At 37.5% G+C, this 20,249-nt stretch overlaps 1 protein-coding gene across 1 annotated transcript in view; it reads right to left on the reverse strand.

The window, feature by feature from the left end:
- abca12 (ATP-binding cassette, sub-family A (ABC1), member 12) overlaps positions 1-20,249 on the reverse strand; it is a gene marked incomplete at its 5' end in the record, with an annotated part of 49,234 nt that overhangs the window by 10,596 nt on the left and 18,389 nt on the right. The window contains 20 exons of the mRNA XM_079821328.1: positions 2,664-2,814; positions 2,951-3,060; positions 3,562-3,766; positions 3,864-4,117; positions 4,842-5,001; positions 5,879-5,994; positions 6,192-6,369; positions 8,765-8,819; positions 10,013-10,118; positions 10,874-10,961; positions 12,169-12,296; positions 13,215-13,314; positions 14,501-14,590; positions 15,466-15,712; positions 15,897-16,044; positions 17,000-17,236; positions 17,869-18,026; positions 18,454-18,650; positions 19,609-19,827; positions 19,993-20,176. Of these exons, the coding sequence (XP_079677454.1) occupies positions 2,664-2,814; positions 2,951-3,060; positions 3,562-3,766; positions 3,864-4,117; positions 4,842-5,001; positions 5,879-5,994; positions 6,192-6,369; positions 8,765-8,819; positions 10,013-10,118; positions 10,874-10,961; positions 12,169-12,296; positions 13,215-13,314; positions 14,501-14,590; positions 15,466-15,712; positions 15,897-16,044; positions 17,000-17,236; positions 17,869-18,026; positions 18,454-18,650; positions 19,609-19,827; positions 19,993-20,176 (3,131 nt within the window). The remainder of the gene's footprint in view (positions 1-2,663; positions 2,815-2,950; positions 3,061-3,561; positions 3,767-3,863; positions 4,118-4,841; positions 5,002-5,878; positions 5,995-6,191; positions 6,370-8,764; positions 8,820-10,012; positions 10,119-10,873; positions 10,962-12,168; positions 12,297-13,214; positions 13,315-14,500; positions 14,591-15,465; positions 15,713-15,896; positions 16,045-16,999; positions 17,237-17,868; positions 18,027-18,453; positions 18,651-19,608; positions 19,828-19,992; positions 20,177-20,249) is intronic.

Consider the following 20,249-nt stretch of genomic DNA (forward strand, 5'->3'; position numbering starts at 1 on the left):
TTTTAAGGTAAAAAGGCAGATTTCGGTAGCTAAAGTAGGTATATGTACATTATCTCACAATATATGTTTTTGGTTTTTTTACCATACATTTAACGGGATATTTTTTTACAATGTATATTATAAGTGTTCTGGAGCCAATCGATAGCTTTGTGTGAGAAACAGAAGAGATTATTCCCCGAAAATCTAGCCCTTGGTCACCATCCACTTTCATTGTATAGGGGAAAAAAAGAACATTCTTCAAAGCATTTACCTTGGCAAATTATGTAGTTCTAAAACAACATGATGTTGAGTAAACAATACATTTTCATTTTTAAATTTGAATTGTCACATTAGTGTAATCAAATACTGTAGGTGGCAACCTTCATATAAAGCATCTTCCTTTCGACTTTTATCTACAAAGGAACTCTGTTTTCACAATTTATGTGGATGACTCATCTTGCTGAAAGTTCTGCTTCATTTTCACGTCATTATGTGCATTATTTGAGATCCTTTCTCCGCAGGCTAACCAGCGGCTAAAGTATCAGTAGAGACAACCCCGAATTAAATTAGAGGAAAAAGTGAGTGACAGAGAGTTATGCGCATGTTAGAGCCATGTGCTCACAATGTCATAATGTGTGTGTCAGTCTCTGATCATAATGGAGTTGATATATTCAGTTTAAGTTTAAGCCTTCTAGATCAAAATATTGTGCAGGATTCAATAAAGACAAAATAGACAACGCAGTGTGATTGATCATCTAAACAGTTCTCAAGTGTATCTTCAGCAATTTAGCTGTTGAAAACAGCACGGCTGGTCCTGCATTACAAAAATGGATGGCTCCGACTCTAAAATTTGATTTAGAGGCTCATTTAATCCATACATTGAATTATTTATTGAACAGTAACTTTTTTCATATTTAGAATGCTGCTGCTGTATAAGAGCAATACAAGGCATGCTACAGTGTTACGCACAGCTGTTAATAACCCATTGTTTAATAGGACCACTATTCCGACTTTCATAATAACTTGCTAATATGACATAGCAACCTTTTATGCAAGCTATATTTCCTCAGACCAGTGTTTCTATCTTTAAGAAAACTGATAAAGAGTTCACATCTGCAGCCAAAGGCAAGTGCTTTTTACCAATAATCCAGGGAGAATGCAAGATTAATTAGCTTCCTCATTAATCAATGTGGAGAAGAGCCAACCATTTCCTGTCAAATGCAATACTCGGACAATACCAAACTGAGATCTATTCACATCCTACTGAGAAGTCCAGCAGGGATTTCCAGGTGGGTCGATGATGGTTAGTGCTGGCCAAGCGGGTCACCGGCAGACCCGCATTGCAAAGTTGTTTAAAACTGGTGACGCTGCAGCAGCATCTCAATCCCACTATATGCTGGTGCTTTCAGAACAGCTGTTAAACCTCCATTTCCTGACATGTTTTTACATATGTGGAAATACGTCATCAGGCTAGAGTGACACTTGACGAAAAACAGATGCAAATCTTTCTTAGAGGGTTAAATGATGTCAGTCAGTCAGTGAGATGTGACATGATATGAACAGACAGCTGTCTGCAACACCTCGTATCTTCCCTCTCATTTCCAAACAGCAAACTATATTAGCGGCAAACATTTAGTTGCATATAAGCAGGGATGTCAAAAGGACTCCAGACTTCAGTGTCACTTGACTGTCTGTTTGAACCGGCCTTCCGAAGCGAATCGATGCGTTTGTGTAAGAAAAATATCCATATTTAAAACTTTATAAAGTAAACTTTCGGCCGACCGCCTTCCCTGTTCAATTTATGGAAAAATTGTTGAAAGTTCCCCTGCCGATCGAAAGACTAACGTGACCAGGTAGGCTCGTCATGACGTCAAGTATGCATCTTGAGTTTCACTTTCAACATTCAACACTTTTCCACGTAAGGCGGTCGGCCGAAAGTTTACTTGATAAAATTTTAAATATGGATATTTTTCTTACACAAACTCGTCGATTTGCTTCAGAAGGCCTTTATTAACACCCCGGAGCCACGTGGAGCAGTTATTTGATGGACAGATGCACTTTTTATGGACTTCAAAAACAGAGCAACTATGAATCCAATTCTAATGCTTGGATTAGTCTGGACTTTTGTAATATAACTCATATTTTATTAGTCTGAAAGAAGAATGCCATACAAACCTAGAATGACTTGAGGGTGAGTAAATTATGGGCTAATTTTCATTTTTGGGTGAACTATCCCTTTAAGACACATTTTATATAATTATCAATGTTGAAAACAGTTGTGCTGCTTTTTTTGTTGAAACTGTGAAATTTTTTCAGGATTCCTTGATGAATAGAAAGTTCAAAAGAACAGCATTTATTTGAAATAGAATTGTTTGTAACATTATAAATGCACTGATCACTTTTGATAAATTTTATATTATTTATTGATATTGATATTATTTGATTTTATATTGGTATTAAGGTATTATTTAAATGTTACTGACCCCCAACATTTGATCTCTTGAAATTGGTATTGCGAAACTTCAAATTTCACTGGTATCGAATACTGTAATTTTTGTACATAAAATGACAACTACACCCACAGGTCACATTACAACCGAAAACATGCACTGTTTGTAGGTCACTTTGATAAGAAGCTGGCCTTTGCCAGAACAAAATAGATGTTGATATAGCTGTGACCTTACCCGGTCAGTCTCCCTCTTGGAGATGCCCCTGATGCGGGCGTAAAAATAGAGATGTTCTTCTCCAGTCAGGAGGTCATCCAGTGCGTCCACCTGGGGGCAGTAACCAATGTTTATGCCCTCTCTCCTGCAGTCTATGATGTCAACCATCCTCCTGAGGACACAGGCCAGGTAGATTTATGAACATGCAATGAAACCCAGCACAAATGTCTAGTAAAATGCATCAGAAGAAGAAGGTGAGCAACAGTAAAGGTACCAGATGTAGTTTGTAAAAGGGGAAAGAAAAGTACCCGTCAATGTCACGGATCTTAGCTGAGCCATCGGTAGGGCTAATGTCTCCTGTCAGCATCTTAAAGGTAGTGGTCTTCCCTGCACCATTGACTCCCAGCAATCCAAAGCACTAAGGAAGATATTGAGCTTCCATTCATTTACATTGAATGTTTTGCTTTCATTGATTATTCTTAACACAAGCACAGCATATGCAAAGTGCCTTAAACAAGAATTTCTGTGTATACATAGCTGCATTTCCCCTCGGTGACCACATCTACATGCACATTTTATGATTAAGATCCATATTCTGGTCATCAACTTTTTTTTCTTTTCAGTTTGAAGCATAACAATCAGAACAAGCATTTTGATCTTTGATCTGAATTGACCCAATTTACTTGCATAGTATACATTCTTAGCCTCCAAGTATTATTATTTTTCATACTAGAAAAGAACACCCACTTTTCACAGTCCAATTAATTCACAATGCACAAAAGCAATGATAAATTCTTGTTGATAATCGGAAATACATCTTATTACGAAAGCAAAATGTATTGCAAATTTATGTTGACTGGAATATTCTTGTGCATGTAAATGCTCTCATAATAAATGTTACTATGCAAATGGTACAGACCTCGCCAGCTGGGATGCCAACAGACAGCCTTTTCACCGCCTGCACCCTCTTGCTCAGGTTTTGGTACACCTTAGTCAGCTGATTAACCTGGAGAATATCCGCACTCGCATCCCCACGGTCCACACGCAAGCTTTCAGCCACCACATCTTCATCTTCATTGGGGCTATAGCTCTGAACAACGTTTCTCTTCCTGCAGAATACACGTCTGTAAAGAAAACACAAATGCACAAAAATAAGACAGCTATAGGGTAAAAGGATCGACTAACCACTTTCAATCAATAGTGCCAGAGCCTCAGGTATACCTGACTTTGCGAAGGAGTGTCTTGTTAAGTAGCAGGCGGAGCGTGAAGCAGATGAAACCCTGCAGGAACATGGAAATGTACATCCAGCCCAGAACATCCATGCTGAAGGGGTTCTTGTAGGCATCCACCCCGAAACCGCTCAAGATTTGCACCTGCATGTCAACCCTTGTCAACTCCATCAACCCATTGCCAAAGCTGAATTGAGGGAAGACTAGGAATATGTTGGTCATGGTGCGGTACACATCCTGGATGCTCTAAAATGGACAGTGAGATCAAGTTAGAGAAGGACAATGAGCAAAGCTACTGTCTATTTTGTTGATAATTTTATTGCTTGGTGGAAATTTATTTGAATGTTCTATATTCTCTATTCTATTTTATTCTATACGCTACATTTTACCTTTCTATACTTTTATTCAGCAAGGATGGATTAAACTGATCAAAAGTGACAGTTTAATGTTAGTTATTTCTATTTCAGACCAATGCTGTTCTTTTGAACTTTCCATTCATCAAAAACCCTGAAAATAATTATCACTGCTTCCCAAAAAATATCATGCAGCACAATTGTTTTCAACATTGATAATAATAAGAAATGTTTCTTGAGCACCAAATCAGCATTAGAATGATTTCTGACACTGACACTGGAGTAATGATGCTGAAAATTCAGCTTTGCCATCACAGAATTTTTTTTATAATTTTAAAATATATTATTTAAAATATATAGTTTATAAAAAATATTATCGACCCCAAACCTTTGAATGGTAGTATATGTCCCTACTTACAAAATCATTTAAAAAAAGGATTATCGGTTATGAAAATTTGAGGGCAATAAATGTGCTCAATTGTCATGAAAAAAATATCACAAAGCAAAAATTCAAAAATTTCTTAAAATTGTTTTTTAGTAATTTTTGCCAAAATATAATTCGAATTTGTTTTTGTTTTTCATTTTGGGGTGAAATGTCCCTCTGACTCTTCTCTCACCAGGTCATTCTGGTTAAGCTGGCCCAGGAAGTAGATAATAGATGTGGAGATGATAGTGTTGATACTGATGAAGAGATTGATGCAAACATAACCGATGAAGGCCATCTCTGTATCCTTGAATATCGCAGACATTAGGTACATCCAAGGGAAGGTGGAGAAGCTGAAAAGAAACAATGAAATCAATGTGGTAAGTGGCAAGCTTAAAAAAATGTCTGAAAAGAATTACAACATGGAGGAAGACTAAAGAACTATAGTAAGACTTCTGCTTTGAGTTTAGCAAAGAGAGAGAGAGAATATATTCCACAGTTGAGCTAAGAAGCCAGAAGATAAATGAGTTCATCTATTTCCTCTTCGTGAAGCATTCTCTCTACTCTTCAGCTCTACAGAATGATCTGGTTTTTTATTCATTACTCTTGGTGATTGGGGTGGCGGGGTCAAGGAAGAGGATGTGTTTAAACTGAGGGGGTACCGTGTGTGTATATGTGCACGTTTGTCGGCCTGTGTGCGTGTATTGTTAGTGGTGGAAAGTCCACACCGCTCAGCTAAACAAAAGCAATTAAGCAGGTTGAAGGGAAAGTGGTCGGATCGCTGTGATGTGTGGTTATTTATGGGCCAAGAGCTGGTGAGCTCACAGGCGGATGAATGCGGGCCAGACTGCTGACTTCACACAATGAAGGGCCTCCCAAGCAGCCTAGAGCTCTGAAGCCTAAAGACTGACTGTGAGTGGCCTCACTGCCCTCCACAATGCAATTAACTGGGTGACGAAGTGTGTGAAATCGCTTCTTCAGAGCCCAGGCCTTGCAGGAAAGCTTCAAGCAGCTCTCCTCTTTCTAGCAGAGAGCCTGTGTTTACCTGAAAGACGGTGCATTAACTAAAACTTCCCCTTTGCCAATGCCGCAACGTGTAGCATTTGCTGAATAATACATTCATGAAGCTCTAGTGCCTTGAGGACCTGTCAGCACTGAGACGTTCTAATGAGATGTCTGTCTTGTGACAGGAAAATCTCTGGTGGTAAAGGGACTCTAATGTATGCTGACCCAAATAGCACCAGCAGAAGTGTGACCGCGCCAAGGTTCTGCCTCTCTGTGAAGGCTGGGAGCTGGAACGCTGCTATCATCGCCACCGAAAGGACCACGGGAATCATGTAAAGAGTCTGCAATGCAACAGAAAAGACCTCGTAATTATACAAACAGTCTATATTTTTATGAATATTAAATTAATTATATAATCTGAGCACAGGCACAAATGCTTATTGTTACTGCATGCTCATCATGTAGTCCATAGTTTAGTTTTTTCGATGTTTTAGATCAACGCAACAGATCTAAAAGGCTGAACTCTGTCAACTAGTACCATATCATAGAAGAAGTTGATGATCCAGTAAAAAGGTTCACTGATGCCAGAGATCTGTTGGAGTCTCTTGGAGCCCGTGTGATGTTCCTGAACCTCATAGATGACAAAGCTGGCAGTCATGATGGAGTAGCCAGTGAGGACACAGAGCGCAACCAGGATGCTGACCAAAGCGCCCACCCTTGAGGATACAAAAAAGAAAGATCTCAATATTGAGGAAATGGACCTCAAGACATGCAAGTTCAGAGTATATGACCTCGTGTGTCCCTTTACAATAGAATATAGAAATAGAAAAAAATACTATAAATGATATATTGGTGCATTTTATAAATATATTTAGATTTTATTGTTTATGTTTTATGCTAACGTTTAGGGTCGGTCAATACAGAAAACAGTAATATTGTGAAATATTACAATTAAAATAACTATTTTCTGTTCTATATATAATAAGATCAGAGACATGAAATAAAAAAGTGAATGGGATACACCTGCAAAAAAACAAAAACAACAACAGCCTGTTATTCTGCAGCAGCGGTGCAGTTCGAGACAGGTTTTAAAAGCATATCCTGCTGTCTTACCCTTACAATACAAACTGCACTTCACATTTCCAACAGTCTCACACATGAGCTTAACACTGTTCTTCAGTCAAGCCTGATGCATTTACAACGGCACCAGACACAGTGAGGAGAAAACATGAAAGCCATGAGAATTAAGATCTCTCTATCTGTGAGAAATGTGTAAGACAGAGTCAGAGACGATCAAGAGTTCAGTCTCAGCAGGACACTTCTTTTTCTAGCAGTCACCAGCTGAGCTTTTGCCTTTAATGCTGCCCCTTTGCGTCCCAGCTCTGCTCCCAAGAACTCAAAAATGGAAGACAAATAAGAATGAACTCATCTCAGGGAAAGAGGCCCATACCACAGAGAGTTGAGCATGAATGCAGAAGCGAGAATCATTTTATATTCAGATAAGAAAGGGCTCGGTTGGTTGATCACTGAAGTCAATGGATAAGAAACTACTTAGAACGTACTTGTCTACAGCTTCAGACTCTCCTAGACAATTTTGGAACGTTTTCTTACTGCCTCCCAAGGTTGACTCGATCCTATTGAAGCACTTTTTATTACTTTGAATTCAACGTGGCTGTCTGACGCAAATGAAGACTGTTGGACATTGTCTATTTTGCTATAATTCCTGAATAAGTCATTTTCATTACATTTGGTTTTACTCACAGAAAACTTTTTCAGGCAGTTGTTGAAACTATAAAAATTATAAACATCATGACAAAATGGTGCTAAACTATGGTTAAGGCGGTTAAGATCGATTTGGTCTTAACTAAGATGACAACTTTAAAAAACAAATAAGTAAATATGGCTGCCATCAGCCAATCAGATTATGATTATCAGGTATGAGACAAGGTTAGCAATCACACATTAAAATGTTACTGATACATAATCTTCACAGTTTTTGAGATTTTGAAGTAAATACAATAGACTACTGTGGGAATGGCGTAATTTTGTACGCCAACCTAGATCACTCTGGTTCCCTCAACAAAAAGTCAATAGAGCTTTTTCCATTGGCTTTTTGATTATGTCAGAAAATAAGCTTAGTCTATACAAAAGTTAGTCTATAAACGAACTACACCACAGTCGCTTGACTTCAATGTCCCCAACAAATATTTTAAGCTTTATTTAAATCTACAAGTGGTAAAGTTTGAGTTAGAATGGTAAGCGCGTGAGTATTAATACAACAAGACTTTAAAAATGGACTATAGTGAGTAGATGAGTTTTCCAGTGCGGCATGAGGAACCAGAAGTTGAAAAATGCTAAATAATTTCTGGGTTTTAGGACTCATTCCTGCAGCACTCTATTTGTACTTGAAACAGCGGCCTGAGGCTGTTACCAATATGGCCGCCAAGTGCTTTGACTTGCCTTAAAGGGACTTTGCTTTTGATTTAAAGTATCTGGAAAACGAATACATTATTTTCTGCTCTTTTCAGCTACTCATTTTGAGTAGCCAATCTATTCTTCTCTATTTGACTTGCCTTCTCTGCATGTTTTTCCCCTCAGCCTAAGCCTAAGTAGCAGGCGTCAAGCCAGACTCATCCCAGCTGTGAGACTAAAACAATTGCACTCATTTTACAGAGCGTGTCTTTCAAAGTTAGGCACGGTTGAAATTGCCCACAGTGTTCAAAATACAAGCATGTTTGGGTGGCGATGTTGAATCAATTAACCTCCGAACCACCTTCAGAGTAAACACACATTATATTGGGTTAGTAATCAATAAGCCAAGCTCAGGAAAAAAATCAAAGAGGAGTAAATACAGGAGTCAAATTACATTAGTTCAAGTGCTCCACTAGAATGAAAATGTCAGAGCAATGTTTGCATATCTTATCTAAAGCCCATCATTTGGCTGATTGCTTTCTTTTCCCCACCACTGGGTCTGTGATTTGGTACCAGCCCAACTAATATGCTCAGTCTGTATTTGGTCCCACAGAGTACTTTATCAGCTTTAGCTGCCAGACAGAAGGACGTGCTTGTGTGTGTGTGTGTGTGTGTGTGTGTGTGTGTGTGTGCTCTTACATGATATCCTCGTCTTGCACTTGGCCAGGGTAAGGGTGGCTGGATATGGAGATAGCTGTAAAGAGAGATTTTAGCACATGAGAAAATACACACTTGCCTGGCCAACACGTGATCGGCAATCTGCTCCTCCCATGAATCTTTGCTGAATTTATGCTCTGTTTTGCCCTGAATGAGTTCACTGGCTACATTTGAATGAATGCATCCCCCCTTTCCATTATTGACTGCTTGGATTGCATTAATCTTGCTTGCCTGAAGGCGGACAGTGAATCTCAGCCACTGGGCCAGTCTGGCAGTGTTGAAATAAGACCAGCTCTATTCCTTCATTTCAGTTCTCAGCACCTCTAATTAGCATTCAGACCACTCTGCCTTATGGTGGGAGACAGAATAGACACACTGCCCCCTGTCTAAGGGTAGTGGCATTACAATTTTTTATTGTCATTATTGTCTTAGAGGGCAAGGGTGATATTTCAGCATATTGCAAAAAGGCATATTTCAGATAAACAGTAATTATTACATATGAAAACAAAAATAACATGGTTGGGATCTTTGCAGTCAGTGAGAAGGTCTGCTCCTGTCTAAGTGGGCGGTTCTTGCTCAGAATAAGCTGCTAAGTGGATTAGACTTTATGCTGCAAAACTCTAGATACGCAAAAACTAAGCACACAAAAATGAAAGCTCAGGATGCATAACACATTTTATCTGTTATACAACTTATACAAATTATTAGATATGCACTACTGTTAAAAAGTTTGGGGTGGGTAAGATTTGTAATGCTTTTGAAAGAAGTCTCTTATGCTCATCAAGGCTGGATTTATTTGGTCAAAAATATAGTACAAATATTAATCATCTTTCATAAATCATTTAATATGCTGATTTGGTAATATTTAGGGAAACTTTTTTCAGGATTTAAAATATACAATTATCATTATAAATGTCTTTAGGGTAGCTTTTTACAATTGAATGCGTCCTTGCTGAATAAAAGTATTAATTTTTCTTCACAAAAAAACGAACCGCAAACTTTTGAACAACAGTGTGCGTTAAATTTTATAGATTTTAAGAGATAACTAGAATCTACAAAACCTTACAAAATGAGAGAGAGAGAGAGAGAGAGAGAGATAGGAGAGAGAGAGAGAGAGAGAGAGAGAGAGAGAGAGAGAGAGAGAGAGGAGAGAGAGAGAGAGATGAGAGAGAGAGAGAGAGAGAGAGAGAGAGAGAGAGAGAGAGAGAGAGAGAGAGAGGTTTAACTAACTATATTGTTGTCGTTTCTCAGGTGGCAGACTGGATCTCAGGATGAAGTTGTTTAGGCTGTTGAGGTAGGCAGGCATGGTGTGGTGACCTTCTGGATTATACCAAACCTGTGTGAACACAAATATTAATGCAATACTCCACAATTACTCTATAATCATCTTGTCCATGAGGCTAAGGTTCTGTTCCAAAACGTACTGAGCTGCATTGCCATCTACTGCCCACATAGGCAGCTGCCTTTTAAGGCTTTAACAGGAAAACGAACAACCTAACATCCTAACAAAAGATACAGTACCTGATATTAGAATGATTTCTGAAGGATCATGTGACACTGAAGACTGAAGTAATGATGCTGGAAATTCCGCTTTGACATCACAGGAATAAATTATTTAAAATATATACAAATGGAAAATGTTTAATATTTAGAAATATTACTAATCTTAATTAGTGCTCAAAAATTATAATGTTTCCAAACATTTGACAGTTACTGTACATAGCTCATACAAATATTGGGTGTAAAATCAATTTGTAATTAGACTCAACTACTGTATTTTGGAACTGAATGAACTTTTATCTTGCTTCATTCGTTATCTTGAAAGTATTTTTTTTTTACTGAACACTGCATTACTGCCTGCAATATTGCCTTAAAATTATGCCAAAAGGGTATCTTAGAAGGTAACATAATTATGCTGCCTACCTTTTGGAACAGCTTTCACATCAGGAGGGTGATTATGATGCATTTAAATGCTGCCTACGTGGCAGCTTGGTTTTGGAACAGAGCCAATTAGCATCTACATAAACTGCTACGTTGGGACCATGAGCCACTTTGCCATTGGGGCAATGTAACATCACTCATCCAAATTACCTTACTAAGGGTTCTGTTTGCTGGCACATCTAACATGTCCAACTTAAGATCAATGGGAAGAGGCTTTCCAAAGTCCCAGCCTCCATATCTGAAACAAAGCACAAAACAACTTATATTAGTAAAATCTTGTTCACATGTTGTCCATATTAATAACAACACTATTGTCTTCTGTAGAGCTGCTTAAACAAGTGAACTTGTTTAATAATTGATGAACTTGAATTGAACTAAACAAACTCTGAACTGACTTAAGCTGAACAATGACACTAAAACGCTATATATAAAAAATGCTCTGTAAAAAATTAAGAGACCACTTAACATTGATTGATGTGTGTGTGTGTGTGTGTGTGTGTGTGTGTGTGTGTGTGTGTGTGTGTGTGTGTGTGTGTGTGTGTGTGTGTGTGTGTGTGTGTGTGTGTGTGTGTGTGTGTGTGTGTGTGTGTGTGTGTGTGTGTGTGTGTGTGTGTGTGTGTGTGTGTGTGTGTGTGTGTGTGTGTGTGTGTGTGTGTGTGTGTGTGTGTGAGAGAGAGATTTATACATAATCTGAAAGCTGAATAAATAAGCTTCCCATTGATGTATGGTTTATTAGAATAATATTTGACCGAGATATAACTATTTAAAAATATGGAATCTGAGGGTGCAAATTTTTTTTTTGAAATATTGAGAAAATCGCTTTTAAAGTTGTTCAAATTAAGTATCTGGAAGTATATGCATTAATGCATTCTAGGGTTAAAGGAGTGGTTTAAAAATCTCTTTTAGTAACTTTAATTGGACTCACTGCCTGCAAATCTTTATATATTAAAGCTCAATTTATTTAACAATACATTTTGTGTTTTGAGACACTAAAGACTTTTTCCTCATGATATACTCTTAATTATTAGTTTTACGCCTTTGTTGAATTCTCATCCAATTTCTTGATAGAGCAGTGATTTGCCTTTTTTATTACTATTTTCACCACCACCCGCCAGCAGGGTTGTGTATTTTATTACATTTTTTTTGGAAGAGCAATGTATGAATAATAAATGCTTGCCTTACTATTTTAGGTGTAATAAAGTATTTTCATGCCAGCAGCATGCCCAAGCGCTGTGTGCTATTTGACTAGGTTGGAAAATGTCAGCTGGTCGGAAATGCCATGGTAAAGATGGGATAAACCGAAGTGCTTCCTTTTTAATTATTAATGAGCCTACTAGTGGTTCATAAATTCCTTAATATCCCACCTCACCATATTCTGAATTTATGACATAAAGGAATTACCTTTTAGTTTAATGATGTGAAGTGAAATGTGTTATCAAATTCACCTGTTTCTGATGAAGTCATTCGCCGTGGACAGCAGGTAGTCCTCTATGTTGATGCCCGTCAGGTTGTAGACAATCTGGGATGATGGATTTCTTCGGTGAGGTGGTTGGTAACCTGATGCAGGACATGACTGAAAGGGACAGAAAAGTGAGTGATATTCTGAGCAGACACCGCAATGAAATATTGGGGAAAATTCTGAATTTGACAATTAGCTCCCTGTCAATTCAAGAGTACAAGAGGAAGCTGATTTGAAATAACAGGAAGAGGAATTTACTAAATTACATGTCAATTACAAGTAAATTACAAGTAAGGCACACAGCAGAAAATTGCATTAGCCCAACTCAAATTTGGTGACAAAACATTATTAATTACATCATTAAGTTGACAAATTATGCCCATTTACTCTCTAATGTGTAATTGTTTTTCCTCAGTTGACATATTTCCCTAAATTAAGTTCAATTCTCTGGTTGAATACTGTGGAAAAACAGCCAAAAAAACTTTGGTTTTAATCTCTATACAGAACCACAGTTTTAATTAAATCTTTTTAAAACGGATATAAATTCTGATGATATAGAGTCTTCTGAGAAATTAAGTCCTCAATCCATAAAATTAAAGCTATTAAAAATAAATCTTTATAAATTAAATACAAACTTTATAGGTGGTATTTCAAAACATGAATTAATATAATATAATGTTGAAGTAAATGTGTTTTGTGAATGATAACATGTTTGTGTAATTTGAAGTGAAAGCATTTTTAAAAAGTATTATTTGAATTATGAATTATTAAACATTCCATGTTTCCTTAAATTTGAATGTTGAATTTTCATTCTGCTTGCTGCCTTGATTCAAAGTCAAAGGAATTGATTTTAAAAGGCATTCTCAAATCAATTCTGAAGGGCGTGCAACCCTGCTGTGATCAACAATCACCTTCACGCTATCAAAACACTAATGATCTTTTTATCAATATTTAAACAGTGAGAGATGCACATCATTGAAGATAAGTGATAATGTTTTTTGTGTTATGATGGTTATGCTCTGTTTGACCCACCTGCGCTTGGTTGTTACACTTGCAGGTGGTAAATGTAGCAGAGCTGTTGCCTCTGGAGAACCAGGTCTCAGTTCCTGTATGTGGTCTCTCTTTGCAAACCCTGTAAAAAATAAATGTTTTCTTGTCGTAAAAAAAAGAAGAAGAAAGCAATAGTCTACATACAAGAACCACTTCAAAAAGTGTGATGATTATTTTGAAGGTATAAAGGTGATAAATTTGTAATCGATCCTATGAACAGAAAATGCAAATGATCCCTGGGTGAATCTCACAAAAACGCATGGGCGTCAGAACCATTGTATGTCACTTTTTTTCACAACCAATGATATTGTACCCACTCACTTTTATCGTCTCTAATTCAGCACGTCTGTTTACCTACCCATAACCGATAAACACTTATTATTAAACACGTTAGACGCTTTATTTCCACTTTTCTTATTTTCTTCATTTTTATTGAAAATAAATGCCTTTCCGATTTGCTATGTGATGGGAAAAGGGAGTAGAGCGAGTTCGGCAAAAGGCGTATTCGAATCTCGGGTCGATTTGCATCAAAACTTTCTGTCATGCGTCTTACCCCTACACTATTGCCGCTCTAAATAATACTGTGATTTCCGTAATTTTTTCCTGGCCCAACCATACGTTTAGTAAACAAGGTGGTATAGTTGTACTTAATGTAAATGACATCTACTCCAGTAAAAATTTTCTGAGAGAGGATTTTTTTTGCTTCCGACGCCCATGCAAAAACGTGCAAGTGAGGTTCTTCTCTGAGATGTACGTCCCTATACAGAAGCATTATTATGAGCTCTTACAGAGGAATTACAAAAGGTAGAGTTTTCAGATGTGTGGGTGAAAGAGAGAAATAGAAAAACAGAGAACAAGAAAGCAAGAGAGTGTAATGTGCGAGTTGCAGAGAGAGGGGGAAAAAAGAGTAAGATGAGAAGAGATGGGAAAAATAGTGTGATAAAAAACAGTGATAGAAAACTAAAAGTGGCACATTAGTGTGATGAAATTGACCAGGAACACGAGAAGACCCACTGATACAAGCAGACAGAGTATCAGAGTCCCAGGGCTCAGCTAAGGAGATGGCGACCAGAGCTTAAGAACAGACCTGCGAAGATCAGAGAGGCTAAAATCATAGCCGGCAAAAATGAAAGCCATTTGCAGTGGCCAGGTGAGCTGATGCTGTGATATGCAATCACTCATGGCTTATAGCGGCCTGCAGTCTGATTACTGAGCTCAGAGTGCCGAACTGCATCGCAGATCACTAAGACATATGGATGATTACTTACGAATCTGTGGGGTCTTTCATGCACACGTGGTCAATGCCTGGATAGGACATCATGGTATCTACAAGACCGCTGCTGGTGGGATTCTGATTGCTATGGAGAGAATGTGTAATGGCAATGTTTAAGTCTGTGCAAAATATTGAATATTTACACTTTATATACTATATTGTTTTGGTGCAATAATGTGCTGGGTTGCAACAGCTAAAGTGACAACTGGCTAGTTGTGCGCCAGTGACCCGTAAGTATGAGAGGTATTCTAAAAGCATCTCTGTCATTAACCTCATTAAATGTCAACAAAGTGAGGAAGTTCAAATAATTTCAGCGAATCAGTTATTTTGAATCAGTAAATGAATGATTCATAAGCATAATAACTCATGCATGTTTTGGTGAGACATTTTTACATGCTTAAAAAGGCTGTAGTAAAATATATATGGATATAAATACTGCTGTTTATTATGTATTTTCCATAAATAAAAGTAAATAAAAAATAATTTGCCAGATGCTACATTTTACTCTACTTTTTGCATTTATAAAAATCACCCTTCTAGACGATGTCAGAGTTAAATAAATCAATAAATAAAGGTTAGCCGGTCATAATCGTAAAATCTTTTTTTGTATATTTTCAAAGAAGATCAGATGACAGCACATTATCCCATACTGTTTAGCTATATTACCCAGTCATCATCATTATCACCATTATCTTTGAGTAGATTAGCAATATCTAAATTTGAATAAATGTGAATAGGGTTCATGTAGCTCAAAATACATGAGCTGATGAAATGTACACCTTGAATGCAACACAAGTTGCTGTGGATAAAAGTGTTGGCAAATGGCATAAATGTAAATGAATATATTATTAATCTCAAAAACAAGTTAATCATCTGTAGTTCAGGAGTACCCATATTTTATAACTGAAATCTGAGCTACTCTTGAATCACAGGCAAATTACACAACAGAGCGAGTCTAACCTGAAGAAGGCATACTGTTCATCAACGTGGTACAGAGCAGGAGAGAGCGCAATCTTAGGAAAGTGCTGAAGATCACTCTTGATGGAGCCCAGGCCCATGGCAGCAATTACAAAGAATACGGGCAACAACACCTGGGAGAACAGACCCTTCCAGTCCCTCCTGGAGTGATGCACGCGTTTCAGCAACATGGCCATCACCCGCTGTGCAGTCAAAGCAAGCCCACTCACGGTCGAGGTCCCAGTGAGGCCTATAAAAGAGAAGAAGAGAGTGTGCCATATGAGACAGAGGCAATCATCTCAACCGCTTCAATCCAGGAAAATTCTGAAGATGTGCTTTCAGATCATTCAAGGGTTAACTGGGAAAGTACAGGCCGTGGAACTAATATTCTGCGGAATGCTGCAAGAAACGAATAGTCTAAAAAGACCACTTACTGGCTCTCTCTCCAAGGTACATGCTGTTGATGTCGTCAGGAATACTGTCTCTTGAAGCATACATGTCATTCACTATTACAGACTCTGATACAGACAAGGTTTCACTTTCTTTAGGGTCCATTTCATCTCGAGTCAACTGCAGGAACACCTGAGAAAAAACACAATCTTTTTTAGTTCACCTGGACAGGGTGGAACATGGTTTTGTTAGGTTAACATTAGAGCAACTTTCCCCCTTTTTACTTCATATATTGACAATTTTTTACTTGATGTGTTTCACGATTCTCACAACATGCACAACATTGTTTGAAATCGTAATGGTAAACCGTATTTTTCAAAGATTATTGGAGTATGTTTTGGAAGAAAAGTACTATTTGAGAGAATATTAAAAACATCTTCATTTGTGTTCTGAAGAAAGTGAAAGTGAACAAATTTTCATAGAATGTTTTAGTTTTTTTTGTTTGAACTATCCCTTTCTCTGTCATCATTTACTTAACCCTGAAGTTCTAGTTCGGTTCTAAACACAAAAGGAGATGAAGATTGTTGGTAACCAAACAGTTGCTGGTCCCCATTGACTTCCATAATATGAAGAAAATACTATGGAAGACAATGAGGGCCAGCAACTGTTTGGTTACCAATATTCCACTAAATAAATTATTTTGTGTTCAACAGAACAAAGAAACGCATAGAAGTTTAGAACAACTTGAGGGTGAGTAAATGATGAAATAATTTTTTTGGGGGGGTGAACTAGCCCTTTAAATTGCTTGGCAACCTCTTCTGGAAGCAGTCACCCTCATGTTGGAAAACCATGCATTAGATGGCTAAAAATAGTAGCCTACACAAATCTCATGTGTTTACGCATGGATTGATTGATCATTTAAATAACTCAATATCTCCCAGCTCTACGTAGGATCTTTGAAATTATGTAAAATGTGAAGCTTGCACTGTATGCGCCAAGAGTCCCAGGGAACATAGTGTGGTTCTTTGGCAATCTTGGTCTGCACTGTTTGAGGCTTTGAACGTTGCTGTGCTGGCAGTCTGAACCCCAGTGGGAGTGGCTCAGTCCATAATCCAATCCTGCACCTGGGTCTTCATCTGATAATTACCTCTTCCAAGGTGGTGTCGGAAATGCCATAGCAGCCCAGCTGAAGCTTGTCCAGGTTCTGATCCAGATCGTTGAGAAGAGACTGGTACTCAGCTGCGTTCTGGGTGTTGTACGGTGGGAGGGCATAGACCAAATCACCCACCTCTCCTTCCTTCCGTCGAGCATCAGGCAGGTAGGATTGAATGAAATCCTTGATTTTTTCAATGTCAAACCTTTCATTTGAATCAGGAGTCTGAACCTGAACCAAAAGCATAGAAATACATGTTGATATGACAAATTTTTAAATATAAATTCTGGAATACCAGGGTGTCACATTTTACCACAGTTATATAATTATACATGAATACGATAATCAGCATATACTACTGTATTTATACACTACCTTTCAAAGGTTTCAAATAAAAGTGACCTTTTTTTTATAAAAATTATTTATTCATAAAGGATGCAGTAAATTTATTAAAAGTGACAGTAAAGACATTAATAAAATAAGTTTGAAATAAATGCTGTTCTTTTGAAAGTTATATTCAAAGAATCCTGAGAAAACATGCTGAAAATTCAGCTGTCATGACTGCAATTATTTACATTGTTAAATATATTAAAATAGGAAAACGTTTTTAAATTGTAATAACATTTCACAATATTATTGTTTTTACAGTATTCTCTATCAAATAAATGCAGTCTGGGTCAACATAAAGGACTTAAAATCTTACTGATCTCAAACGTTTGAACAGTAGTGTATATCAACGTATCTTGGTATTACTATTTTATACCATTTCTGTAGTGTACTACAGTACTCACATGGTACTTTTTGTGAGAATTAACTCAAGAAAGAACTCAATTGGGGTAAATGACATATTCCCTAGGATGTACCTTCTTTGTGAGGGTGAGGTTGTAGCCTTTAGCCAACTTGTCTTTAAGGAAGAAGGGTGAACCACAGCATTTGAGGCCTCCGCGCTCCAGGAAGGCGATGCGGTCACTGAGAACTTCAGCCTCATCCAGGTGATGGGTGGAAAGAATGATGGTGCGTTCTGGACAGTTAAACAAAACGAACACAGAGGCATGTCAAATGAAAGATCCACTGATACAGGCAGACAGAGAGAGAGACAGACTCGGAACAAAGAGCTGATGAACAAAGATAAAACAGGAGAATCTGACATGACCCTCTTTTACGGTCTTAAATCCTTGCTCGAGATAAATTCGCTAACTGTCTCTGAGGAAGATAATTAAACATCAGAGGGAGCATGACGGATAACAATCAGTCGTTACTACATCTGCGTCTAGATTTTTCCCTGTCTGGATTTGACTGCACGCACCTTGAGAAAATCCATTCAAGCCTAATTAAATTCTAAACTAAGTGTCAGATACCCGATAAGAACAAAGCCCATTGGGGAGTTTGTTTCAGGTACAAGCCAGGAGATTATTTTCACCCTGGACTAAATTGCAGAGGGATTTCACCTTGCTTGTACTGAAGGACAATGTCCCAGATGCTGCGTCGGGAACAGGGATCCACCCCGGTGGTCGGCTCATCTAGCACCACCAGCCGAGAGCCTCCAATGAAGGCAATGGAGATGGATAACTTCCTCTTCATACCTCCTGACAGGGTGCCAACACGCTTGTGGCGGTGGGCGTGCATGTCTGTTTCCATTAGGATCCTAAGACAGGAAAAAGAGGGACCGTGTTAATGCAAATTTCTCATTTACTGGATACTCTTATCTAAAGTGATCAGAGGTAAAATGCCTTGCTCAAGGGCACAGCGCGTTCATGTATCGTCTATTGTGGGATTTGAACCAACAAACTTTTACCAAACCCTCCATTTGTCTGAAACAGTGATCGTAAATTAAAATTAAATTTAAATAAAGTTGGAATAAAATAACATATCTATATTTGATATTTAATGTAGTTATTCATCTTTATAAAAATATGAAGTTGAATAACTTCTCATTTTTAGAGCTCTAAAAGAAGTTGAAGCACTAAAATTACTAACTGGAAATAAATACACCTAAAACTAACACCAAAATAAAAATAAATTAAACCTATATAAGAATATCAAAAAAATTATAATAATAAAATGTCAAAAGCATATAACAAAATTACTAAAAAAATAAACAAAAATTCAAATGAAAACTGAAAATATAAAAATAAAAGCCAATTCAAAATATTAATAAAAACGATAACCTTGTATACATAATACTAAAATAACACTGGTCTAAAAATTTGTAAAAATATACAATTTCAAGTTAATGACTTGATATTTTTCATGCAAAACAAAACTGACTTTTTGTGTCTAAATATTATGTTAAACATTCATGTTTTTGACTGATAAAAAAACTAAACAATTTATCATTCATTATTTATGTATTAATATTTGGTAATGAAAACATGTCACCTTACAACATCAATATAGTTAGCTACTTTTTCTTAGCAGCTGGTTGTTATGTGGGAAGCTACAGTGCTAAAGTAGCTTCCCCAACACCATTATGGGTACATAAGAAACCTACATACCATATGAGTCAAGATAACAAATGGCTCCCGGATAAAGTTAATTTCTCTCAGGAAATGTTACAGGACAAAATAATAATAACATACTGTGAGACAAGTGTTGAGACTTACCTGTGCACTTGTTCGTTCACTTCCTGTTTGGACAAGTGGGGAGCTTTGATCTGAGCATATAGCAACAGGTGTTCCTTAGTGGTAAGGTGGTCGAACAGGACATCATACTGCATGCACACACCCATCTCCTTACGCACATCATCTATAGCCGTCTGCATATCCATCCCATAAACCTCAATAGTGCCGCTGGTAGGTGAAAACAACCCTGTCAGAAGTGACCTGAAACATAGAAAATACAAAAAAATAGTTCAATCGAATGAAAAATTTACTTTTTTTAACCTAAAATTCACGTGGACTACGTATTTGTATGCTTATTAGAATATTAAATCATTATCTTAGCAATCAACAGCATTATTTAAATATAAAATCCCGTTCTGCTCTTACATAGTAGTGGTTTTTCCAGCTCCATTGTGACCCAGCAGAGAGGTGACATGCCCCTCATAGAAAGAAAGGTTCAGGTGGTCTACAGCATGCCGGCCTGCGTAGGTCTTTGTCAGGCCATACAGTGACACTCCAACAGTCAATCCTGAGAAGTCTTCGTCTCCATTTTCCGCCAAGCTACTTTTACCTAACACAGATGAAGAGAAAGATGTTAAAATACTGCACAGAAATTGAAAGGATTAACATTTATTCCACAGCTA

This window comes from Gobio gobio, assembly GCF_949357685.1.
Source record: "Gobio gobio genome assembly, chromosome: 7".
In the NCBI taxonomy this organism is placed as follows: domain Eukaryota; kingdom Metazoa; phylum Chordata; class Actinopteri; order Cypriniformes; family Gobionidae; genus Gobio; species Gobio gobio.